This window comes from Ammospiza nelsoni, chromosome 1 (assembly GCF_027579445.1).
Source record: "Ammospiza nelsoni isolate bAmmNel1 chromosome 1, bAmmNel1.pri, whole genome shotgun sequence".
Classification (NCBI taxonomy): Eukaryota; Metazoa; Chordata; class Aves; order Passeriformes; family Passerellidae; genus Ammospiza; species Ammospiza nelsoni.
The window spans coordinates 79,787,300-79,814,309 of NC_080633.1; the positions used below are offsets into that span (position 1 = coordinate 79,787,300).

The following is a 27,010-nucleotide window of genomic DNA, read 5'->3' on the forward strand; positions in this document are numbered from 1 at the left end:
TCTGGTCAATTGAACTACTTTGAAAACATACATATGCCTTAAATCTGTGCTTTACACAAGTTTAAAACTGCATTTGAAAACTATTTCCTAGACATTGAACTCAACACCCTGAGCCTAAGCAGGTGAAGTTAGCAGCAAAAAAACCCCACACTGAGCAATTTTTAATTAGCTTCAACTTAGCCACAAACTGGACAAGAAGCAATTTCAGTGTTAGAGCTGAAGAATGAGGACTGACAGTATATCTTTGGGAGTTGAAATGAAATATTGGATATGGTTCATACATTTTTTTGAGATGCAGTTTTTTAAAAAGATGACATTCAAACGGCAAGACCTTTTTATCCCATTACAATAAAGCATACGCTTTTCTTCAGCTGCTCTGTTAAACTCTTGACACACATTTTCAGGTTTGGGGGAAAATCCAAATCCAACACTGAGGCTTCAGTATGGTTTATTCTTTTTGCTAAACTAAAAATAGTAAGTAAGTAACACATCCAGAATTTAGCTGCCTAAAACACTGCTTTTTAAAATATTTGTAATGACTGTGTGCTTCTGGATTTGAACAGAAAATTTGTCTCTGCCACTGACTGGAAAATATCCTCCAGCATCTGTCACTTACATAGGTACCAGTTTGTTTCAGATGCACTTTATTGAAGATAATTTTCTTTTTTATGGATTTTTCTTACATACACACATCACCAAGCATATATATATATATATATATATACACACACACACATATGGTTCAAACTCAGTGCAACCCCAAACCTGTCTCAGTGTTTCTTATGAGCCTCTCTGCATTTATCTCTAAGACTTGTGATTATCCTCACCTGAAGCTCCTCTATTTTCACCTCCCATTTCTGTTCCTGGCATGATTTGGCTGGCACCTCTGACACCTGATAAGCCAGCAGATCTGTTTCTGTATGTCCTTTCTGGATTCTTGAGACAACATTAATCTCATCTAACTTTAAATACCTAGGGCAGAGAGATTTATGCTGGTCACTGCCAGCTCCCACTGCAGTCAGCGAAGAGAACCAGTCCCTTCTGGAGACCCACCCCTCTGGCTGTCCATGTGCCCCTGCCTTCCACTGACAAGGCAGAGAGTCCTGGCTCAGGTGACCTGGTTCAGATGCAAACATCCAAACTGGCGAGGTAAATTCCACTGTCTGTTTTAGATTTTTATTAATTTCCTGCTGTTAATATGCTCAAGATCACAAAAATGTACATTTTCACAAGTTATCACTTTTAGCTGGAATGCTTTTGTATTCCTGAACACAAATAATATGGAAATCATTAAAAAGCCCACTACAAAAACACATACTTATTTATGGTATGTCTATTTGTTCCAAAACAAGAATAAAATATAGACAAGTTTATTGATAACTGTCAGTGTTACTGTTGATGCAAAATAGATAATAATACTATATACTTAAGTATTATAACTTTTCCCCATGCAGAGCAAAACCAAATCTAAAATAAGAAAATTATTTCATTCAGTGAAAAAACTTTCTTTGAATAAATAAAAGTACTTGCTGTGCAGGTTTTGACGAGATGAAGTTATTACAGCTATCAAGCCTTCTTAATTAAAATCTACAAATCATTTAACAAAACTGAATTCAAACTTTCAGAAAACAAAACAGCTACAATAGAGAACTCAGGTGTTTGTACTTATAAATATATATATACACACATATACACACAAATAAAAGGAGCATAAGGGATAAAATAGCTTTTCTTTACACAAAGGAACTGAGCACACTCCACAGACTCCAAGCATTACCATGAAGATACTTCATGCAGCTGCTTTGGCTCCTGCAGGCCCTGTTCCCATTTCTGCTACGGGCTTGCATTTTATCCTGCAGGTTTAATAAAACAAACCTGCCTCTCCCGCTATATCTCTAGGATAAGGAAAGGAGAGGCTTTGTTTCTTAATAAATCCCACCCTCTTCAATATAACCATTAGCCTGTGGCATTGTAAGCTTTTCATAAATATTTTGTGAGATCTAATACTTCTTCAAGTTAAGGCCCATTATTTTGAAATAATCAAAACACATTGATTCTTCTAGAAAACAGAACTGAGCAAAATGTTCCGTGTAGGAAGGTAAATCTCATTTACTTGTCCTGGACATACTACTTCAAACACAGAGGTCTAAATTAAATATATCAATCTTAGGCAAGGAGATTAATACATAATCAGAAGATAAAACATATATGCAACACTGCTGAATTCATATAATGCATTAAAAAATTAATATTTTCTGAAAATGCAGTGTTTTGACCTGTATTCCATGCAGAGCTTTCCCAGATGAATTGCAAAGGAAATCTTGGCAGGTAATGTTGAAATCAGCCCTTAAAGGATTTACAAGTTGACCAAAGCCATACACAGCCACTGGCTGTGACTCTGTTGGGTGTTACCTCTTACGCTGCCCTTTTTACTTTGGAGAAAGCAATGTACTTTACTCACTTACACAGGAGATCTTCCATTCATCTGGCACAGCATTCCTGTGTGCTGATTCTTCCCCCTGTGTAACAGTTCTTCCCCTTCAGGGAGCACCACTGGGTACAGACAGCTCCGTTTCACATGTCTGAAGTTAAGTCCAACCTGCTGCTGCTTGCTGTGCCCATCCCTGGAGAGAGGTGCTCTGGCAACAAGGGAAGCCAAGTGGATTTCAAGCAGCCATGCAGAGGCCCCAGTTTATATCCTCCCATACCAAGTAAATGCAAGTTAAATAGCATGGAATATAAACTGTGGGACCTCGGGATTTCCCTCCTCTGTGAGTCATCCTCCCTAGCTAGAGACAGATAGGAGTAGAGAAAGGCAGTCATTGCTTTAGGCACTTGAGTATAACCCATCCATGGCTGTCAGAGTAAATCCTTAGGCTAGCAGCGGAAAACCCAGCATAACATTTGCCTTTGTTGTCAGGCAGTCCAATTTTTTTTGTCTGACAGCCCTCAAACATCATTTTTTAGTCCCAGATAGTATAGCAATATATTTTGTGGTTTTTATGGCTGACTGATGGTGAACTGATCTGCAATGGGAAAGCAAAATGTTTACACAATAAACCCATAAACCATTTTGTAATCATTAATGAGCATTCTTAAGATTTTACTGCTGCTGATTAGAAACCTAATTCACTGGAACTGGTCGTTCACTATACAATACAAAGGAAAAAAGAAAGTCACTGGTCCTTCACGTTCTGAAAAGGGGAATGTGATAGTAGTGGTCATCCTCAGTCACGAGAGCAATCTCATTCCATTCCCTTCGGTATTCAGCTGGATACTTCACTTGAAATTCCTCTGTATTAAACCTATGCAGTCTGTAAACTCGTATCTTTACTTCAAGTAAGTATCCAAGAAGAAACAGTTCAACCTAAAAATGAAAAAAATCTGTAAGACATTTATTTCTAGGCTTCGAAAACTAAGCTGAAGGTAATCCAAGTTAAGGCAAGTCATTTAGCTTCAAAATAGCCGACAAAGAATAGAAGGAGCTCTTTTGCTAGTGGAGTAAAAACATTAAAAGTTTGCGGGGATTCCCAACAGCCCTTCCCCTTCTCTTTTGCATGTAGAAACATTCATCCTCTGCCTGGCACCATAAATAACCTGCTCCCAAGCCAGCTCACACAGCTGACTGGGGAGCAAGAAAGGAATAGCTGTTACCAAGACTGATACAACCTGAAAAAATGGGAAGCCTGCCACCTTGTGATCACTTGCTACATATGGAAAACATTACAGCACAAGCAAAAGGTTTCTTGGTACTTCACATATATGAAACTAGAGAACTAGCATCTTCATTGATAGTTCTTGCAATGGATTGCTTAATCAGGAAAAAAAAAAGGTTTGGGAAAAGTTCATATCCTTGGGCATAGCCAGACAGAGCAGAACTTTGTCCAGTTATAATCAAACTGCTCCTAAATCTGACTGCATCACGTAAAAATTGACTTGATAACTGAAATTGTAAAAAATAATTTCAGCCATCTGAAAGTGAAACCATTTGCAGAGTGCCAGTGTGGAGTTTGTATGTCAGCACTGAACTTCTCATTAATAATAAAACAGGAAACAAAAAGCTTAACTTATAAAGGTGATTAGTAGAGTTCTTACTACCTACCCTTAATAGGCATTAGATCTCAGGAGAACCACAGGGTGGGAAGAAAAAAGTGATGCTACAGGATTTGGCATAGTGGAACAGATAGGAAAAGCAAAACAACTGGTCAAAACAGCATAATCTAAAACTATTTTAAATATCAAAGTTACTACTGTTCTAAACTATGTCTTATTGATAACCTGTAGCATTTATTTTTGGTCCGCTCTTACTGCAGTTTTATTTTTTCTGGAAGATAAATGACTATCCTCAGTCTACTTAAAAAAATGGGCCAGCTATCATGGATGATGTATAATACAATCACCTGATCACTACAAAGATGGAGTAAGTTTTGTGATTTTTCATCTATATCCTTACCTGGTCTAAGCAAATAGAGTCCCCTATGGAGTTCAGATGATTCATCATGAAACTCAGAGGGTCAGATGAAGAGTCACGATCAAAGAGGAGGCTAAAAAGGTTGTGTACAGGTTTGCCCCTGCTCTTTATCTGCTCATAGGCTTCGACAACTTCATAGAGCATGATGAATTTTATGGCCTCATAAAGTTTGTATTCCTTGCTTTCATCAGAAAATAGTGTATTACACATGCTTCCTCTTTCTTCATGATCTCTTGTAGCACTTATTTCAGCCCACTGGAAAGCACACAGAAAAAGAATATCAGCAAAATTATTAAGAATTCTATTTAACACAAAAGATGGCAAAACAGGAACAGAAACCTGGTCTAAGTGTAAAGCAGCTATTAAATGACAGAGCCCAGGCACAACAGCATTTGCAGGCAGCAGCCCCCAGTCTGATCAAGGCCAATGGTTTGAGGTACAACAAGGCCAAGTGTTGGGCCCTGCCTGGGTGACAGCAACCCCAGGCTGTGCTACAGGCTGGGGACAGAGTGGCTGGAAAGTGGCTCAGAGGAAGAGAGTGGAAAAGCGGGGATCCTAGTCAAGAGCAGCTGAACATGAGCCCGCGTGTGCCCAGGTGGCCAAGAAGGTCAATGGCATCCTGGCCTGTACCAGCAATGGTGTGGCCAGCAGGAGCAGGGCAGTGATTGTCCCCCTGCACTCAGCACTGGTGAGGCCACACCTCAAATCCTGTGTTCACTTCTTGTCCCTCTCTATGAGAAGGACATTGGAGGTGCTGGAGTATGTCCAGAGAATGGCAGTGGAGCTAGTGAAGGGTCTGGAGCACAAGTCTGATGAGGAGCAGCTGAGGGAGCTGGGGGTGTTTAGCCTGGAGAAAACAAGGCTGAAGGGGAAATCTTATCACATTCTACAGCTACCTAAAAGGAGGGTGTAGCCAGGTGGGGGGTTGGTCTTTTCTCCCAGCTAACATGTCATAGAATAAAAGGAAAAGGCCTGAAGTTTTGCCAGGGGAGATTTTGATTGGATACCAGGAGAAAATTCTTCATCAAAAGTGTTGTCAAGCATTGGAACAGGCAGTCCAGGGAAGTGGTCGAGTCACTGGAGATATTTAAAAGTATAAATGTAGCACTTGTGGACACGGTTTAGTGCTGGGTTAATGGTTGGACTTAATGATCTTAAAGGTCTTTTCCAAACTAAATGATTCTATGATGATGGAGGTGGGAAAGGCAGCAAAGAAACCTGTTAGTAAAAACAGGCAGAAATCCATCTCACTGGCCAAACACCATCTTTACTAAAAAAAAAAAAAAAAAAAAAAAAAAGAAGCTGGGAGCTATACCTCATGCCCAGTAATAGCATAAGGCATCACAGAGTTGCTTTGAAACAATTTGTTAATTGTAAGGATTTATTCATTCTTTTAACTTGAAACTTTTTTATTCAAAATGCAGATTAAATGCTTCATGCACTACCACAGCTAAAAGAACTACAACAAGCTAAAAATGAAAGCCAAATAACCCAACATTGGGAAACGCAAAGAGCAACCAGAACAAAATGATAACTGCACCTTACAACTACCAGGCCCACCTCAAGAACATGCAGCACTTTGGCACAGCAAGGGTGCAGGCAAGGGACCAAATCATCTGTTTTAATCCCCTCTTTTTCTTTCTCATGCTTTGTTTCTAGAGCTTAATTAGTCTGTTTGGGGTTTTGTTTTGTTTTGTTTTTTAATTAACAACTACTACCACTGCAGATGTGCAGAAACCCCAGAGGAGCTCAAGAAAGGTGCAAGGTCTTGACAGGCCAACTCTTTATCTCTCTTTCAGAAGGCTTTGGGGCTACTAAATCTCCCCACGTTTTAAATATTAATTATATTAAATAAGAATATTATAATATAATTCTTATATTAAATACGAATTATAGTCCTGGGTTGGGGATGATGGCAATCTGGCAATACTGAGCAGAGGGGGCAGTGAGGCTGACAGGTCTTTGCAATCAAGTGCAAGCTTACAGAGAGAAATTATAGCAAAAATGGATGATTAAAACATTTAATGGGGATAGAAGCAAAGAAAATACAATTGTTTTAGGAGAAAATTCATTGTTTGTTTACTCCTTTCCAGCTGGGAGGAAATCTAGAAGCATTTCATACACCATGTTTACTTTTAATCAAAATGATGAGATACTTCAGGAGCCACTTGATGGTAAGGACTAGCTGTGGGGACAGTGGCCTCCCTAACTTGCAGGGAACTCCTGAGTACTTGGCCTAGTGGATCACCAAAACCTGGATTCCCCTGCAGGAGAGGCGATGGCCCTCCCAGCAACTCAGCAGTGTGAACCTGGGGGGGAGGCTGGCTGCCCCACAAATATGCAACCAGGAGAAGCTCCTTAACTCTGTCTGAACCCAATTCTCAAGGCTTTTATTCCTCCCAACCATTTCCCAGATACTCACGTTTGTCTTTAAGGTCTCCATGCATTTGCGCAGCTTCCCAAAGGCATTGGGGCCCGTGTACCTTTCTGGCCCAAAACTGTACTGCTGAATCCAGTTACAACCTTGAGAATACAAAAGCTTTTCTGGGAGCTGGGAAAAAAAATAAAAGGCAAGCTAATCATAACCATAGCAAGAAGCAGAGTATAAGGTTATATAAATTTGTCTACATACAATTTACAATGTGGTTCTATCAGCTGTTTGTACAGTTCAAACAACAAAGTAAATGGACCTCACAATTCAAATGCTACGAAGGAGGAGCCACTTAACTGCCAAGTCCTTAAGAAACTTTTAAAACAGGGCCAGCCAAAAAAAAAAAAAGATGAAAATATGCTTTAGCAAAATATATAACCCACACTCTGGAAAAGCTGGATATTTCCAAATTTAGTGAGGTATTTAGGATTACAGACACCTTCCAGTCTGCACACACATCTCTACAGGCAAAAGCTATAGATCCCACCTCCCTGTCACTGTCTCCTGAAAAAGCTCCTGGAGTTCAGGGCAGGATACCTGCTGCTCCAGCAACACAGCAGCTCCTAAGTGAGCCACTGAACATTGCATGGATGTGAATGGGGAGGATGCAAATAACCTCTTGAGTTAAGGGAGTGACATCTAGCAGGGTAGCAGGAACATTAATACATTCATCCATCCACTTCTACTATTTTTTTTTGTTACATCATTTAGACTCATGATCACATCGGTATACTTAGATTAGGGACAGTTTTTCAATTAAATGCAGTTCAATGGGTTTGAAAAACTTCTCTTTGAATTCTGACAGTGATTCTCCATTTTGACAGCCAGCATACCACTTTTCACATTGAACACAGCTTTCTTCTGCTGTGCATGGATAGCTAAAATGTGTTCATTTAGGAAATTAATTTTACCTTCAATATATCTCTTTCCTTCATCCATGAAGGAAAAGGAATGCCTTGGCTGAATATCTGAAAAAGCACCGCTCTAATTACACTGTAGTTGTCCCTCCTGACTTGTCTCAGGTATTTGATATGACAGCTCCTAAACAATTCTTCATATGCCTAGAAACAGACCAAGAAAAATTAGCACTAAAAAATATTAAGCCTTGGAAAAAACCCCCATGTTGTTTGAAGTCCAATTCCAAACTACTCCCTCCCATAAGAGGGAGCAACTGGAACAAGACAGTGTATTTTTAAGATTTATACACGCAGAAATGTTAAACACCATGTTTTTGTAAACACCTTGGACTGGCGCTGCCCATTAAGAGTGATTCTGCATTCCTTCCAAACCCAGCAACTCATTCGAGTCTCTGCACTGTTGCTACTGTAAACATTCACATGGTCAACAAAATTAGAGCAGATCAACATAGATTTAACCTCAACCATTCTAACAATTTGCACTGACATGTGAGATGCAGCAGCAAAAGGGCAGGAATGAGTATATGGAGAAAACTACTTCTGGCAAAAAACATCTCCTTACATTGACCTGAACCCATGGTGCAACACTGACCTGAGCAACAGCAGCTCTGTGCTGAAGTGGACGGCCCTTGGTCCAGCTACACACTCTGCATTACCACTGGCTGCCATCTGAGCCCTTGCTGAGACAATTCTGAGCAATAAACTAGCAGAGAATTAGGGAGAGGACTCTCCAAGTCCCACAGGCTCCATCACTTCCAGTTTGCTTCCTGAAGGGGGCAGCAGGATGGTCTCAATTCCTCATCCTCGGTTTATCTTGGTTACTCCCTCACCCCATCCCACCACCACTTCTCAGCTGCACTCTGTCCCCTTACCCTTACTGTACTAGCTGAGATAGCAAGCCTGTTAAACTCTTTCTGCTGAGGGAGTTTCCTGCTGCTTCAGCAAGCTTGAGGGCCTCAGAGAAGCCTCTTTCTAGATGACCTGCTTTATCAGCTCACCATCTGAGTGTACCACATCCAAAAGAGGACAGGAGCCAGCACAAAAGAGGGAGAAGGACTGTTTAGCTAGGACAAGGAGAGAAAAAGGGAGAGACAAGACAAACATGGGATTGTTCCTTTTGGGAACAAGCAAGCATGATATGCTGGATCTCACAAGACCTCATCCTAAAATGCACTCCTTACCATGGCAACTTCTACATGATGCAACCAGACATCCACTGACTGCTCCATATACAGGAGTCTCCTTTTCAGGTCTGGTCATCCACAAGGCTCATAGATTTTCTGAAAGGCTTTTTGCCCAGTATGGGCTTGCAAATTTATTAGAAGTTTTGCTACTTTCTGTTACTTGCTCCTCCAAATAGTTTTTTTCCCTTGTGTGTTGTCCTGTGAACTCTTGGTACTGCTGCATTCCTGCATTTAATGTGGCAAAACTGTATCTTTTCTCTGTTCATCACCTGAATCCAATCCCAGCTTTTTGAAAACTATCTTCTTTTTTCTACAATGCCTTTATGTTACTGTTTATCCTTACCAGTAGGATAAACTTCTTTTCACCTTTTAAGTCCTTCTTGATATGCATTTGCTTTGAGATTCTGATAGCATGACCTAAAGCCAACACATGTCAAATACACCAGTGCAGTTGAACTGCCTGTCTTGCCAGCAGCACCCTGTGCAGGGGAAGAGAAGGCACTGGCACAGAAGCACCTGGGCTGGGTGCAGAGCTGGAGCAGGGGGACTGTGCCCAAAGGCATGGGATGGCCACCATCCAGCACCCGAGCTCCCTGCCTGCTGGGCAGCACCCAAGCTGGCACAGGTTAGATGCCAGCTCCTGCCCTGCCTGCCACCAGCTGCAGCTGATGATGCTGGAGAGGGCAAGGCTGCCAAGCATGGACCCTCAGAGCCTGGAAGTGAAATGGATGTGGTGCTTCCTTCATCCCTGGAGTAAGAGTTTTTACCTTAAATCAAAGGCTGGCCAAGTAACAGCACCTAAGCCAAACCACATTATTTGGGTTTGGGCTTTAGCACTGGGGATGATTTTTCCTGTTAAGGTTGCTGGTGCTAGAAGAGGGAATTTAGAACATATACAAGACTAAAACCTGATCTACATTTTGACCTGCACTGCTGCATTCTTTATTTAGACCTATGTTTGTGCTGTCCCTTTTGCTTTTCATTTGACTAGCCAGTGCAGCAGGCCTTGATAGCTGCTGCAGCTGTTTGTGCTGAGAGTGCTACTCCTTTTCCAGGAGCTGGTTCTCCCCTGTCCTCATGCAGAGATTAAAATTTAACTCTTACCTCCCTCATCTGTTTGGCCTGCTTTGTTTCTCCTTTCCATTCTCTTGCACTATAACCAAGTAGATCAACTTCTGGCAGCACACTGAGATTCCCTAAATTGAGATTGATTCACAGATTAGTTATGTCCTGCTGTTGTGCATCTAAAGGGAAGCTGTGAGGGTCATTAATGAATGTGGAGTGACAACAAAAAGCTTACTTATAAGTTGCCTCTGAAGGTAGTTGCTCCACCTGAAACACAAATGATGGAACAGGTGTCAAAGAGGAGGTGTTGAATGTCAGTATTTACTGAAGTAAACAACAGTGTGGAAGATTAAAGTCTGCATAATAAAAACCTACCGTTTCAGCAGCTGTGCTAAAAAGCTGTACAGCCTTCTGCAATACCAAAAAAGAGCAGTGAGGAAGGACATGCTTAACATTAGCTGCACTTTCACTTTTTGCCACATGAGACACAGGGATTCCTTGCTGGCTGTTTTCCAGGACCACACCTCATGCCTTCCTAAAATAGGGATCAAAAGAGAAAGGAAAAATCTTATCACTGTTTTGAACTACTTGTTTCTGTTTGTTTTCTTGCAAAAAGAAAGATCATCCAAACATGATATCGCTTCAAATGAAACACAAAACATGACATGCAAAAGATTAATATATTTTACTTCAATTTTTCAAGTTTCTAGGGCCTTGGGAACATATAGTTCACATTTCCACAGTATCCTGCACACAGTGAAGGCTACATATGTAGTTACAATGGAGTCCCAGGAAGAGTGGCATCAAACACACTAATCAATAACAAAAAAACCAAAAATAACAAAAAACTGTTATTCTTTTTTACTTCAGGATGTGCTGATTTAGAGATGTGTACTGTCATTATTTTGTCTCTAAGTCGTGGCTTTAAAGACACGACTTTAAAGGTTCGTAGGACTTACTTGTAGTCAACAAATGGGCCATATAAGGCAATATTAGCTGACTAAGCATCATATGACTGCCTGGGGAATTAAAGGAATGTTCCTGCCTCAATTTGGGTAAATTTAGGGTCAATTTAAAACTCCAGAGAAAGATTCTCCCCAGGGATTTGGTAGAAAGCTCAGGAGATCATCACAGAGAGGGTACACGCTCACTTCACAGACATAAACAAGGACAAGGTTCTGTCGCTTCCCTGGCATTACAGACAAGGTTAGGGAAGGTTGTCTATTGTTGATGAGAAGACCTACAAGTGAAAGAGGGCCTGGAGACTGAACAGTTGACAAAGGCATCATCTCCCTAAGTGAGAAATTTGAATTTAGGAAATTCTCAGAGCTCATGATGAACAGCTGCTCTGTTATTAACTTATTTATTGATTTAGTACAAAACCTTAAAAGAACTCAACTTTTTATAGAGGCATCCATAGAGAAGGCTGAAAAGATCCTTCTCCAGGGAGTCTGCAGAGGGGATTACTCATTCCACATAGTTTTATGTCAGCTGAACTTCTGCCCCTCCTGGCTTTAGCAGGAAATTTAAGAGGGGCTTAAGTTTTCCAAGTAAATTAAGCCCATGCACTGTGGACAACAATCCCATCAAAGAGTCACATATCAATTCTAACCTTAGCAACAAGATAAACAGTGATGCGCTCATTTTTACGAGCACTGTTGCATATATACACAGAGCAGAGCTGATACTTGGCCTTTCTCAATATTCTGTTGTTTGAAGAAGTTTTATTACAAGATTTTGTATGCAAGTCATCTGGTGGTGAGACACAGACCTCAACTCTCCTGTGAACTAAAGGCACATTAAGAGCTGTAAATGAAAAGGTGTCCATAAAGTTTAAGTAATCAGAGGTGGGGTTGGTGTGCTAGTTCTGAAGCTCCAGAAAACTCCAGTTTATTACTGATGCCAAATAAAAGACAACAAAACATCAGCTGTAAGGTTTGGAAATGGAAAACTTCATAGAAAAACCAGGAACTCCCTCTTACAGCTCACACACACATATAAACACACTCCCACTCCCTCCTGGGGGCCACTGGTAGGCACACTCTCAATAAGCACACAAACTTCTACCTAGAGAAATGACAACCCCAGCAGAATCAAGCAACTGCAATTTTTTCTCTCTCTTCTTTAAGATAAATGCATCAGCATTGGAAAAAAACTCCATGGACTCTGAATAACTGAATCTTCTGTCCACTAGAACGGAACCTGATGGCTCACAGATGTTCAGCCCATGGATCAGTATCAGCCCAAGGATCAATATCAGCCCAGGGTATTCTGGATTTACACTGCTGTATGCAAACCAAATGATGACTGAAATTAACACCAGTTTAAATAAACAATATCAAAGGAAAGTTGCAGCAGACTTTAATTTCATTACGTAAAAGGACTGTATGGTCCACTCCCACATTTGATTTTGAACAAACTAGCTCTATAAAAAAAAAATCAAGAGCTGGTCCATCTGTTAAAATTACATACTTTGCATTATGGAGAACCAAGAAATACACGTGAATGCAAAATTTCTTCCCTTATCCCTTTTAATAGGCAGAAGGATGACAGCTCTGCATCAGTTTTTAAACTGAATCAAGCAATCTTTTGGAAAAGTTTTTGATGGTAATAATCCTGAAAAAACCTCAGGCTACTGGAGTTCAACCATCTCTCTTTCAATGCCTATGGCTAACAGGGGCTTGAGCAACTGCTCTTCAAGGAGTGCTGGGAAGCACAGGGTTACTGGTTTCCATCAGAAACACAAATCAGTATCAGAGAACATGAGATAACCAAATAATGCTCGCCCATTTTTATTCAACATGGGTATTTCCCTAGAAGAAAGCCTAATGTACAATGGAAAAACCTGCAAACAAGTGATTTTGAGTATTCTTGCTACACTTGTATTGCAGCATACCCTGGACTTCATGAACTTTCCCTCCTGTCATGGGAAAGCTGCTGTTCGAACAGCCCTCTGCAATTCAGTTAATATTTTCAGTGCTCACGTCACATTTAGAAATTAATTACATTTTTTATTCAAGCAAATGACATTTAGAAGTAGCAGTTAGATCACAAAGTGCTGCTGGTAAAAAATACATCATAAGCATAAATTAAAGAAGGCAGCAGCTTAAAATAGACCTTGCCACCCCCCTCCCTGCACCTTTCAGAAGTCTTCAGAAACCAATGAGCAATTAAATTAATAACACATTAGTGGGGGGAACACAATAAGCCCACAGATTTTTACATTAAATCCATTCCCTGGGATAAGGGCACAATTCATCCTGCTCCTCAGGAGGCAGTGACAGCTAAGGAGCAGTTGGTGCTGTGACCAGCTGCTGGGCTTCCATCTTCTTGAAGATTGACTGTGAGCACCAGCATGACAGGGAGGCCTGACTCTTCTGCCATGCAGAAATTTGGAAGAACAGAGGCTGAACAGTGCTGGAGTTGATCAGGAGCTGATAGCAATGTTTATCTTACAGAGCAAGTAGTTCACCATGTTTTCTTCTCATGCCACATCAGCTTCCTGCTAGTGCCAAGCCTTAAGCTTTTGCCCCCTGCAAAGTCAGCAGGAGAGACACGCAGAAATAAAAAACCAACAAAAAAGGCCAGAAAAAAAGATAAGTAAGAAACACCTGTTTCATTCTCAAGTAACTCAGGAAGAATCTCTAAAGGATTTGCTTCACATTTGACTCCCTCACAATTTTTTTGGAGGCTGCCACCTTAATTATGTATAATTGATGAAATGCAAAATGTCAGAGATCAGTTGGGAACTAGCAGGCAGCACTGTATGCATTACTGAATATCCCAGCATGTCTGATGGTGCAATCACCCTTTATTGTTTTCCTCCATACCATTAACAAGGCCATCAGAAAGACAGCAGAGCATCTTCCCAAATTAAAACATGACAGAATGATTTCTTTTTGGGACATTCCTCTTCATGGTCTTTTTGGTACTGAAAGCAGGACATAGCACTTGTCACCATGAAGTGGCCAGGTTTCATACTCCCATCACACAAAATTATGTTCCCAGTTCCCAAAAAGCAGGTACACCCTCATTCAAAGAGGGAGGCAGAATGTGGGATGCCTCTGTGCCAGCCCTTCTGCTGCCCCACCTGAACCCCTCCTTCTCGCTCCTCTGTTGGATGCAGAGCTAGGAAGGGAGACCCCTGAACTGAGACATGCAAAGCTTGGCAGGGAGGCCCAAGTCTGCCTGTGTTCAGGGTGTGCATGCAGTTCTCTTCACGTTGCTGCACATTGCTGTTTTTCAGATTTTACACCATCAGCCCCCAGGTATGTTACAGAAAAGGCTAAGTCGCTCTTTTAAGGGAAAACAAAGAAACTTACCCTCATAGAGTAGGCTCAACCATGAGGCACATGTGTACGTAGACCTCAACTGAATGAGCCAAGAGGGAGACACAGAAAAATTATTAATTATACAAATTCAATACCTACAGAAGATTATATCACATAGGAGTTTAGAAGAGAGAAATATGTCTTTTTAAGTGGTGCCAAGAGATTACAAATTCTTTTGTTTCCCAGTTTATGATCAGCACCACACAAAAAAAAGAAAAATACTGAAAACAGATCAAACACCAAGATATGTGAGAAGCACTGCTTAAGTCAATAACTATTTCATTACAAACCCCTTCCTTTACAGAATAAAGCAACGTCAACTTGTTGAGCAACATTCACATGCTCTAACAAAGAGGAAAGATGAGGATGTCTCCTTTATATAATAAGGAAAAGAAAATAATTTGCAGACAAAGATTCTAATCATCAATGATTTATCACAAGTTCAACCATGTCTGCTGATCAGATACCTTCTAATCAAAAAAACCAAAAAGCAAATGAGAATGCCAGCCCCAAACCACAAGTAGAATCACACACTTACCTAGAAAAGAGAATAGTTTTGGTAACACTGAGGCCCATCAGTTGCAAGAAAGGTTTTATTTACACAAATCTTCTGCGTGGGGCTTTCCCAAGAGCCCTCTTAGAGCTCCCTCAGTCTTTTTTTTTTTTTTTTTTTTTTTTCAGAAAAATACAGAGAATATAGAACTAGCAGCCTTCTTCAGACTCCCTGATCATCAACAGGAACTGCTGGTGGTAATGTATCTATCCAGTTGTGACACAACTTATTGCTACTGTGCAGCAACAACTATAATGTGTTCTTACCTACTGGGTGATCACCTAAAATATACCCAACTAGAATTACAAAACCATTTTCAGCTATATAATCAAGATATTAATGCATGCCTTAGCCTGCACATACCATTTTCTCTCTACAAATGCCTATGAGAACAAAAGGAAAGTTCAGTTCTTCGTTTCCTGTACAATTCAGCTTCCTTTTTAAGGCACAGGGTGCTTCATCCAAGATGAATAATGCTTAGCCCCACTTCCATTTAAGTAAGAAACAGCATGACAGAAGCCTTCTGAGAATTTACAGTCCAGAATACTGGATGAGAAACACATGAAAAGCATTTCATGCCATTAAAAAAACATGAATCTCTCTAAAACTCTTATTCCTATTAAAAAAAAATTAAAAAATAAAATAACCTCCTTTTAAAGAAGGAACCTATGAAATATCTGCTACTGTTTTTTTCTTAATGTGGAAAAAAATCCGTTCCCATTCAGAATTGCTATTTAATGCCTGTACACTTCAAACAGAACTTACGTAAATGCACTAAATCTATTATTTGAAAGAAGCCCACTCTAAGAATTCCTATTCTGCTTGCTGCAGAATTGCATGTTGAGTCAACCCTAATGCCATTCACAGTTGTTTCACAATTCTCAAAATGCTTTTCTTGTATTTTTTTTTTTTTGCCATGCTGAATCCAAACTATAAAGGCAATAGAATGAAGTAATAACAGAATAAAGGAAATACTTTCCTCCTGAGCATCCTAAGTATAAATGCATATTTTTTTTTTTATGTTGATATGCCTAGATAACTGAAACCTGGTTAGGGGGGGAAAAAGAAGTCTTAAGTCTTTCTTAGCAATAACAGTAATTTTTCTCCTCCTGATTTTTAAATCTTGTTTGCTAGAGAGCACAGGACCTGCACCAACCACCCCACCCTCCAAGGATGCACAGTCACTAGGTGGCTGGGCATACCACCGGCAGCATTCCTCCTGGTCTCTCCAGGCAGCGGCCCAGTGGCAGCTGCCCCACTCCTGGGGTTTCCCAGTGCAGGAAGTGCCCCTGGCTCTGCCTGGATGCTTTGTAAGCACGCAACACAGGACAGTCGAAGGAATTTTAAACTATCTGGTGATAAAAAGTTATCCCAACTGATATCCAGGAAAACAGCAGGATCAAATAACCCATGACAAACAAAAAAGTCAACTCTTCTGAGCTTGATCACTGTCCAAGCAGAAAGCCAGCCCCATCTCACCAAACTATATCCATGTTGCTCATCATTCCCATCTCTGTACTGGGTCTGACTGCTGCACCCCACACAGATTTTGTGTCTGTCTTCAGAGCAGGGCCCTCTCCTGAGTGCACCCAGTTCTGTGTGCAGATAGTGCAGAGCTGTGCACTTTTCACCTGGATTAGTAATTACATATAATTTATGATTAATAATCACCAATTATTCCTATCTCCTGGGGGTGCACCAGATCACAAAGCCTGTGCTTCCTCAGCAGGTATGTGCAGAGTTATTCCAGCAGTGTTTTACTTGTGTCTCCCCTCTTTTCAAGGTCAATTAGAAGCACAAAGCAAGGCCAAAGAAAGCAAAATATCAAAGCCATCACTCTGAATGCAAATGGCAGAAATTGCTCTTGCATCTCTTCCCCTCTGCCTCTCAGTGCCCAGTCTGACCAAAGCCAAAACTTCAGCTTTATTCTGCACAGCTCATGGTACTTGTATGGAAGTAGCTGGAGTGTTTAAAGCCTGTTCTCTCTCCATCATCCCAAGGGCAGCACTTCCAAACTGGCATATTTTAATTAGCTCAAGCACACAGGAGTCCTCTGCCTTTTTGGGAGAGTGCATTACCAGGCACTTCTGGCCTAAAATACTACACAAAAAAAAGCATACTGAAAGCTAAAACTGACTGCATCAAGATAATCACTGAAATTTAAGTTATTCCTCAGTGTAATACCAAATTCATATCTAACAGAAACATTTCATAAAAAGGTGATCCAAGAACTCAGAATATTCTGTGCAAGAGCTTTCTACTTGTAAAAGCACATTATTAGTAGCATTAGTATTATCATGCATAATAATATCACTGTCATTACTGTCACTGCTAATGCACAGTTGGTATTTTTACAGACATTTGGATGCAAGAGAACTTTTAAGCAAAGCACTCCAGACATCAGTCACAGGGATCAATAGACCACAGCTCCCTGACACCTCTGCATTTGCTCAAACTGCCTAAAAATCAGACAGCTACATGGCAAGGACTAAATAAAATATTAATCATGCACTCCTGTAAAATACAGCTAAGTGTGACCTTGCATATTGAGCTCTTTTTGAGGGCCTGGCACTTGGCAGACAAAGTAAGCTTGACTTACTCTGTGAAGTAAGAAAATGAAATACAGGGTCCTGGAGAGTTTCTGTCATGGAGCCCAGCAGTATAATTTTTAAAGTTCTTCATTTATATGAAACCCCCTATTTTAAGGCCTTGGCCTCTGGCAAGAAGGTCACAGCTGAAATTCACGTGCAGGAAATAACCCAAAATGAAACCACAATTGAAAAACAATAAACATATCTCCAAGCTGCTCACAGACAAACCCCTGGCGTGGTGCTGTGCTCAGAGCAAAACTGGGAAAAGCAGGTAGGGCTTCTCTTTGTCGTACAGATAGACCTGATCTTGATCTATCTTGATCGATCTTGAAACCAGTGTTTAAGTTTGCAAAAGACTGATTTTGCACAAACTTGGCAATTAAAACCTTGCTGGCCACTCGAGGGAGGTGATTCTGCCCTCCCCTGTGGTGAGACCCCACCTGCAGTACTGCATCCAGCTCTGGGACCCCTGGAATTAGAAGGATGTGGACCTAATGGTGCAAGGTCCATGGAGGAGGCCATGAGGATGACCAGGGGGATGAAGCACGTCTCTAATAAGAACAGACTAAAAGAGCTGTAGTTGTTCAGCCTGGAAGGCTCCTAGAAGACCTTATAGCACCTTCCAGTACCTAAAGGGGCCTACAGCAAAGATGGAGATGGACTTTTTATGAAGGAATTTAGTGACATAAGGGGTGATGGCTTTAGATTGAAAGAGGGCAGGCTTAGGTAAGATATTAGGTAGATTCTTCACTGTGAGGCTGGTGAGGCACTGGGACAGGCTGCCCAAAGAAGTGGTGGATGTCACATCCCTGAAAGTGTTTAAGGCCAGGTTGGATGGAGTTCTGAGCAGCCTGTCTAGTGAAAAGTGTCCCTGTGCATGGCAGGGGGTTGGAACCAAATGGACTGCAAGGTCCCTTTCAACCCAAACCATTCTGTGGTTTCCTGGTGGCAGCTGACCTTCAGGCAGTGCCAAGCACCTTGCCTTGGAGCTGCTTTGCTGCACAGATACAAGGGCAGACTTGATGATGGTCAAAGCCACATAGACACGACATCATATCAAGGCACTAGTTTGATGCTAAGGTACACATTTCCCACTTTCAAAGCATCATTTACCCAATGCGACTACCCTGCCCTGGAAACATAAATGCTGAACACTTCAAATATGTGGAAAACCTTAGCAACATGCTATGTATGGACAGGGCACTTGAGATGGGGTCCTGCTGAAGAAGAACTAGCAAAAGGACCAGAGACTGAGCACATACAGCCACATCTTGCCACACCTTTAACCCTCCACCATCACAGAATAGGGCTCAAGTAAGAGAACACGTCTTCTGCTCAGCCTACAGCATTCTCCTCAGAAAGATGTCTGTTGAAAGAAAAGTGCAGGCAGTACAAGCTGCCTTGCTTGACACATCCCTCTGCACAGGTACATAGTGGCATCTGTCCTCACTGGTGACATGGGGACAGGAGCCAGAGACACACACTTGCTCTCTCTGTCAGGAGCTTCCAGCATGTCCCCATAGGCTACAGAGAAATCCCAGGCACTCTGATCTGGAAGATGCCAAAAATGCATAGTGTGCAGAGCAGTGAAAAAATGGGAAGAAGCTACAAGCACAGCATAAGGCTGAAAAGAAACCAAAAGATGCTGACTTCAAAATTTCTCAGAAAATTCATGAAGAAAGCTGTACAAGTTTTGAAATATTTTACAATGTTTGCCTTCACTTGAGCCCTCTCAAGAAGTGGACAGTAGTCTCCTTACTTCCTTTATGTCCTCATTTATGCTGGGACACAACTCTTTTGGGTTTTTTGTAATGCTTTTATGTTATCAAGCAACAGATAGTCCAGTCATGAGTCACATTGTTCATGGGGAAAAAAACCAAACCTTTCATCAAACCAAATTTTGTAATATACAAAACAAACTCTAACACCTCAGAATTGGTACAAGATTCCTAGCAACAAACACCCCTCTTAAAACTGCCAGTGACTGCTTTTCATTGCTGTGGCTGAAGAAGTGGAACTCCTGTTTTCTATCATGAAACTCTGACCTTTCCACTAACAGGCAGCTGTTTCTCTGTCTTCCTGAAAGGTACAGCATTGTTGTCTGATCCAGAGCACTGCAACCATGCACTGAGGAACTGGCATCTGCCATGCTGGGAATGCCAGCAGTGGAGCACATGGGCAGAGCTCCCTGTTGCTGCTACACACCGGCACCAGGCCAGCTGCACCTGGCCAGGAGTGAGGAAAGGATGCCCTGTGCTCACTGGGCCTCCCCAAATTCCATCAAAGCAGAAAACACATCCTGAAGTGACTCAGGGCCAGATGTCAGAAAGCAACTCAGGTTAGTGTTTCACTTTAAAGAGTACTGTAACTCTTTCAGAAGTCAGACTGCTATCAAATGCCACTAGAATATGACTTAGGCAGCCCAAAGGTAATTAAAAAAATAATGTCACAGCCTAAAACAGGAGGAGATTAAGAAGCTCCTTAAGGTAAACCTTATGCCATTCTAATCACACCCAAATTTAGTTATGCAAGTGTAAGGAAAGCAGTGTAATTATATTCCCTTTTGACTCCTGAGTACTGGTTATTCCCTGTGTTTTTAAAACAAGTAAATTATAACCATAATAATCTCTCCTAGGACAGTCTGGCACCGTGACTCCCACAGTTCAGCTGTGTGGGGTCAGGAGGTTCAGCACAAGTATTTCTGAAATCTCAACTCATTTGCCTGGGTAGTCATGCAAGATCAAACATTTTCAAACATTAAGCTCAAGAAAAACTGCATACATTTTGGAAAAACCCTTTCATGTTTGTTGTCTGATCCTTGGTAGATAAGATGTGAAGATTCAACTGGAAACTATCTAAGAAACAGGTGGACAGAAAGTCGTGATGCTGAATGGGAAATGAACACCACCTAGGCAGGTGGTGGTGTTTTTTCACTTTAACATATTCCAAACAGTTAAAGTCAAAAACCCCTTATATCCAAAAATGGCAAAAAATCTCAGAACTACAAAAATTAATTTTTTAAAAATCCCAAATACAGATACTTATCCATAAAAGCACTTAGATTTAAATGTTGACAAGCAGTTCATGCTGTTTCTCCCCTCCAAAATCAATTCCAACACCCTTCACCTGGTAGTGTTTTATAGATATGAAAATGGCATCTTTTCCTCCTACCACCAGGAGACCACCCTCAGTTTCTAATCAAATTATCTGTCCACTAGCAAAGAAATTAAATTCTTGAAGAAGCACACTTCAGTGACTACAAAGAAGCTTTCTTAGCCTGTCATTACTTCCTGTTTCACATATTTTGCCTCTTTGTTTCACCACTTGCTGAAACTGGAGCGGGCCAGAGGACGGAAGTGGGAATAACGGTACTTGCACGAATTAGCAATGGAGCAGGTAGCACCATGCTAGCTTCAACTCACCCACTAAATACCACAGAAATCTGTCTCTCTCTCCACTGCAAAAATGAAAGTATGAGCTGCATGCAATTTGTACAGCTCCTCCAAAGAGAAAACAAGCTGGTTTAGTAAGAAAGGCAGTGCAAAATGAGAACAGGATGAGTAACCATCAAAGCAGAAATGTACCACAGAATGTACAGCAGAAAAGCAAGTTGATAGTGCACAGTATGCTCAGTCTGAACAACCACTTCTCAGTGACATAAGAGATCACAGGATCATTTAGGCTGAAAAAGGCCTTTAAAATTAAGCCTAACTGTTAACCCAGCACTGCCAAGCCCACCACTAAACCGTGTCCCCAAGTGCCGCATCTATATGTCTAATAAATATCTCCAGAGACAGTGACTCAACCACTTCCCTGGGCGGCCTGTTCTGATGCCTGAACGCCATTTCAGCCAAGAAATTTTCCCTGATATCTAATCTAAATCTCTCCTGGTATGACTTGTTACCTGAGAGAATAGACTGACCCCCTAACCTGGCTACAACCTCCTTTAGGTAGTTGTAGAGAGCAAAAATGTCAACCCTGACCCTTCTTTTCTCCAGGCTCCAGTTCCCTCTGCTGCTTTTCATGGAACTTGTGCTGCAGACACTTCACAACCACAGCTGCTCTTCCTTCTCTGGACACGCTCCAGCCCCTCAGTGTCTTTACTGTAGAGAAGGGCCCAGAACTGGATTTGAGCTGTGCCCTCAGCAGTGCTGAGCACAGTTGGACAATCACTGCCCTGCTCCTGCTGGCCGCACTGTGGCTGACACAGACTGGGATGCCCTTGGCTTTCCTGGCCACCTGGATCATGTTCAGGATTCCTGACACCGAGAACCACCTGCAGCCGGCCCCGTCCTGGATCCTCCTGAATCACACACACCTGCATTTATGAGCCCCTTTTTCCTAAACCTTCACCTTTCTGACGGGAATACAAGCCAGTCTGCAACACGTAGATTCACACTGCACATAGTAAGGAAAAGAAAAAAACAAAAATAAATTACCGCCCCCGAAGCAAAGGCCCGGCCGAATGCCCGAGCTGAAAGAGGCTCACGCTGCTGTTTTACAATCCCGATCCCCACGCATGCCGGCACCGATTCCGCCCTCAGGACACAGCAGTTCCCAGGGCAGCTCAGCCCCTCACGCTCCCAGCATTTCCCCTCACGCCCGCGGCCCCCGGCCCCACACGGGCGGGAGCACAGCCGGGCTGTCCTGCCGGGATAGCCCTAGGAGCAGCTTTCCGGCTACCGCCACTCCTGGAAAACGGCCCCCAAAGAGTCAAGTGGAAAATAAAGCAGGGGGGAAAATAAAGAAACGGCAAATAAAGCCAAACCCTCGCCGCGACTCCGGGGGCCCTCCGAGCCCGCCCACCAGCCCCGCCGCGCCTCACCCGCTCGGCCGCTCTCGTCCTGCCTCCCCGGGATCCCGCCCGGCTCCAAAGGCAGCGCCGGCACCTCCTGCTTCCCCGGGATCCCGCCCGGCTCCAAAGGCAGCGCCGGCACCTCCTGCTTCCCCGGGATCCCGCCCGGCTCCAAAGGCAGCGCCGGCACCTCCTGCCTCCCCGGGATCCCGCCCGGCTCCGAAGGCAGCGCCGGCACCTCCTGCCTCCCCGGGATCCCGCCCGGCTCCCAAGGCAGCGCCGGCACCTCCTGCCTCCCCGGGATCCCGCCCGGCTCCGAAGGCAGCGCCGGCACCTCCTGCCTCCCCGGGATCCCGCCCGGCTCCGAAGGCAGCGCCGGCACCTCCTGCCTCCCCGGGATCCCGCCCGGCTCCAAAGGCAGCGCCGGCACCTCCTGCCTCCCCGGGATCCCGCCCGGCTCCAAAGGCAGCGCCGGCACCGCCCGGGGCGGGGATCCCGCGGGGCCGCCCCGATCCCGATCCCACCCGGCCGTGCCCGGGAGCCGGGAGGGAGGGATAAGCCCTGTCACCGTCTCTCGGCCTGTCTCCCAGCGGAGTTCTCCATTTCCACAGCAACCCGTGCCGTTCCTCCGGTAGTGAGATACTGTCTGTGCTCGGGTGTCACACCACGCTCTTTTACATTTTGTAGCAGCATGGAATCATGCCATGGTTTGACCTGGAAGAGGCCCTAAAGATCATCTAGTTCCAACCCTCTGCCATGGGCAGGGACGCTTCCCACTAGACCAGGTTGCTGAAAGCCCCATCCAACCTGACTCTGAAACTCTTCCAGGGATGGGGTTGCCTGAAACACTTCTAGGGATTCCAGCTCCCTGAATGGAGACCAACACCATCATCATCTGTTTGAAATATAGCCATTAAATGTAACCACAACTTAATAACTTTGAAGTTATTTGTTGTTTTTTCCCTGCCATTAAATGTTGATTCCCTCACCCTTTAACAAAATGGTGTGCATTCATCCAAAAAGAAATTCCCCTTTGCCAAGTACCTTCCCTTATAATAGCCTTTTATGTGTCATTTCTCACATGTATGTAGAGAATTTGCATAGACTGGTATACTTTCTTTTCTGGCTACACATTAAAGAATAGTATTCTTCCATCTCATTAAGGACTTTGCAGGATAAACAGAAAGGAATTGTGATGGTCCTAACAAAGACTTAAGTCTTTTACAGAGTTACAAGCAGTTTGCTCCCATACAGAGCCAAGACAAGCTTACACAATCTTCTGTTATTGGATTTTGTTTGGGTTTGTTTGGTTTTTTCCCCTAAAATACCACAAGATATTAAAGTGGTTGAAGATCAAGACTTTTCATGAAACACTGAAGAGATTTATATCACCTGGCATGAATATCAGATTTTTCTTCCTCCATCTCAGTTAATCTGGGCAAGGAACAAAATAGGCAAAACCTGCTAAATATTGGTGTGCCAAGCATTCACTTAGTTGCATTTGCAGAAAGTCATAGACACATTTATCCAAGTAAATCTAGGCTTAAAACCCAGCTAAAAATAGCAAAAGTAAACAGTTGACTTTAGAGGCCTAAAGCTGTCTGTTGTGTAAGTAGCACTGTGTGCCGCTCCATCAAAAAATCCATTTGAAAAAAATTTCCTAAGTGCCACCTCTGTGCCTCTCCACAGCACCAGTTACCTGGTGCTTTCTCTCTGTACTTGCAGATTGTGTTCAGTGTAGCTGTGTCTCAGGAGCTGCAGCTGAGAGACATGCCAGAGTACAGCTTGCATGGCATCCACCTGCAAAGGCTTGAAGGCGGCTGGAATTTATTTATTTTATTTCCAGATCTTGTCTGCAGTTATCACATCCTTCAGCTTCTCTTTCCACCTTTTTTCGTGCCTTGGCCAGGCCAGTGTTGGTGGCAGAAGATGGTTTAGCATTGCAGTTAAATCCAGGTTTGCATCTTTCTACATTCTCTTAACCTTAAGAGAATTAAGATCTTAGGATTTAATTGATGATTTATCTGTGCAGGCAGGCTTGAAAGTGAATGTTTATGTGGCTGCTGACTCATCAGAGGAGAGAGATTAAATGTATGGTACAATGTCTACAGATCAAGCCCTGTATCAGTGAGCCCTTCCCTCTTCACAGCTCTCTGCTCTCTCCCCCATGCATTTGCAATCTGGAGCATGGCCTTGGGCCTCTATGCATGGGGGTAAACCCTGGGACAATCAATCAATCAATCAATCAATCAATCAGTCAGTCAGTCAGTCATTCAGAGATCACTTACCTGAAACCTCTTGAGAGACTTTTTTAAACTAACACTGTCCATAGTGCCCTTTCTTTCTCCTTAAGCTCTTTCTGGACCTCTTCCCTGAGTCAATAAGAGTTTTCTATGACCTTTGCAGGCTTTGGCAGGAAAGTGTTGTCTCTCCTCCTTATGAGTGAGATGGGACAGCTTCCACCTGCCTCCCTCCTTGGTGTTGGATACAAACACCACTTTAAGACTGAGCCAGGTAACACACAACCTGTTGGATATAAACACCACTGTAAGACTGAGCCAGGTAACACACAACCCTCCTGCACTGTTGGGCTGGTCTGTGTGTGCTGTTCCTGTGAGATGAATGTGGGTTAGGATAATCCTGGAGAGGGCAAACAAGATCCAGATCTGAGCTGGTATCAACAGCAGAAATGGAAATAGCAGCTAACTGGAAGGCAGTTTCTTTCACAGACTCTGCAGAATTGGAAACATGCTGCTTCAGAAAATGTCAATTTCTCTAAAATATTTCAGAGAATCATAGAATGTTTAGGGCTGGAAGGGGCCTTGAAAAATCATCTAGTCCCACTCCCCTTGACAGGGATGGGGCATCCACAGCCCTCCTGGGCAACCTGTTCCAGCGTCTCACCATCCTCACAGTAAAGGATTTTTTCCTAATATCTAACCTAAATTTCCCCACTTTCAGTTTGAACCCATTACCCCTTGTCCTATCACTGTAGCTCCTGACAAAGAGTCCCTCTCCAGCTTCCCTGCAAGCTCCCTTCAGACGCAGGAAGGTTGCTAAGAGGTCTGCACACAATCTCCTTTCTCCAGGCTGAACAACCACAACTTTCTCAGTCTGTCTTCCTGGAGGTGCTCCAGTGCTCTTATCAACTTCATGGTCCTTCTCTGGATCTGCTCCCACAAAACAATGTAGAGAGACAGAGCAGGCCTTACACAGTGCATGCATTCAGTAGGTTTCAGCAGAAATAATGCATTCTGTGCTTTTCCTCTGAGTAGGCAGCAGCTCTGCAGGGACAAGGGGACAGCTCCAGGGAGCTCAGACTGGAGGCAGCCTAAACTGAATTATCTTCCTCCAGACTTCCTGGTCATGGCATTTTGCATATGTTTCTGATACTCAAACAGGGCTATGTGCTGATGGAAAAGTTGTACTACTTAGGGATATTTATGGCATTTTCTTCCTTTAGGGGAGTATTATGAACTTTCGCACAACATGAACCTCCAGGTTCTTCTGCAGGTCATGGCATTTCCCAGCTGCAGCCATGACAGTGACTACCTCCCTCTGCTTGTACCCATGTGAGAAGTGCACAGCAATTAAAACAAAAGCTTATACTGAAAGCCATTGCTAAGCAAGTGTGAAGACATTTTGCCTGGGTCTGTTTAAGCCCACGAATCAGTAGCCAAAGCAACTGCTGTGCTCATCTGCAGGTGAGAAGCAGGATTATAATCATGGCACAAAGAATGTAAGCAATTCCAAACGAGTGCTGAGACAAAGGCAGCAGCATCCAACCCAGTAAAAGTAGGAAGCCGAGGTGCAAAACTGGTGACAGCTTCCTGCTTCAGTTTTTCAAGCCCTTTTTAACAGTCAAGAACCATTTCCTTGTTTATCATAACTTATTACTACTATCAAGGTCAGGTGGTTTGACACACAGGTAAAAGTAGTAACCATGCAGCTGCAATCAGCAGCACAGGGTTTTCTCTAGGTGATCACCAGTTTGTTGACATGCCAAAATTTATAGCACAGCAGAATGAACTTACCGACTCTTCTCTCTGAGCTAATTCTGCTTCTGTTTTTGTGTTCAATGAAGTGGTTTCTGTTCTTGCTGGCCCCTCTGTCATGTTGCCTCTGCATCTCCTCTCCAGAGTATCACCCCCGGCTGGACTTCTCTCCCCTGGTTGCTTTTTTCTGGGGTTAGAAAAGGAGTCTCTACAGACTCAGCTTGTCTTCACAGACCAACAAGCTGTGAAAGGATCTGGCTTCCTGTTTCATTTCCGCTAAAGTCTTCAGAGTCACACAGGCTGTCTATGCTTCTCCATATCCAAGCCACAAGAAAAAAATTGAGCATAACTCAGCTATTTATAAAGGTCACATTGCTATCTCGCCCTGCATCTCCCAAGCTGTTGGAGGGATGGAGATTGCAGGGTGCTTTTCAGACTGTGGTGTAGCACCCATACATGGCACTATCTCAGTGGTAGTCCACACAGAGTCACAGCGTCTTCTTTTCAGCTCCAATGTCACGTGTCATTGCTAAGCTCAACATTACTTATCCTGCAATCCATGTGCCTCCTGTAGAAACAGTGGGATCATGAAGAGGAAACAGGTGGTCCACACAAACATGCCTTCCTATGGTTATGGACCATGCTATGTAAAAGCAAAGTTTACACAGAATATGGTT

The 27,010-nt window shown here is 42.9% G+C and overlaps 1 protein-coding gene across 3 annotated transcripts; it reads right to left on the reverse strand.

Moving 5' to 3' along the window:
- Positions 1-1,150: 1,150 nt before the first annotated feature.
- On the reverse strand, positions 1,151-26,545 carry OTULINL (OTU deubiquitinase with linear linkage specificity like). 3 transcript variants are annotated; one of them, XM_059489012.1, is made up of 8 exons: positions 26,373-26,545; positions 10,444-10,603; positions 10,304-10,335; positions 10,108-10,199; positions 7,814-7,963; positions 6,894-7,022; positions 4,454-4,726; positions 1,151-3,367 (listed from the first exon to the last, which is right to left on the reverse strand). In XM_059489012.1, exons 1-8 carry the CDS (start codon positions 26,464-26,466, stop codon positions 3,188-3,190), a joined length of 1,110 nt encoding a protein of 369 aa, XP_059344995.1. In that variant the 5' UTR covers positions 26,467-26,545; the 3' UTR covers positions 1,151-3,187. The 3 variants fall into 3 exon arrangements, with proteins under 3 accessions (XP_059344995.1, XP_059345003.1, XP_059345011.1); XM_059489020.1 differs by lacking the exon at positions 26,373-26,545 and adding an exon at positions 22,369-22,586; XM_059489028.1 differs by lacking the exon at positions 26,373-26,545 and adding an exon at positions 21,983-22,095.
- Positions 26,546-27,010: the final 465 nt, after the last annotated feature.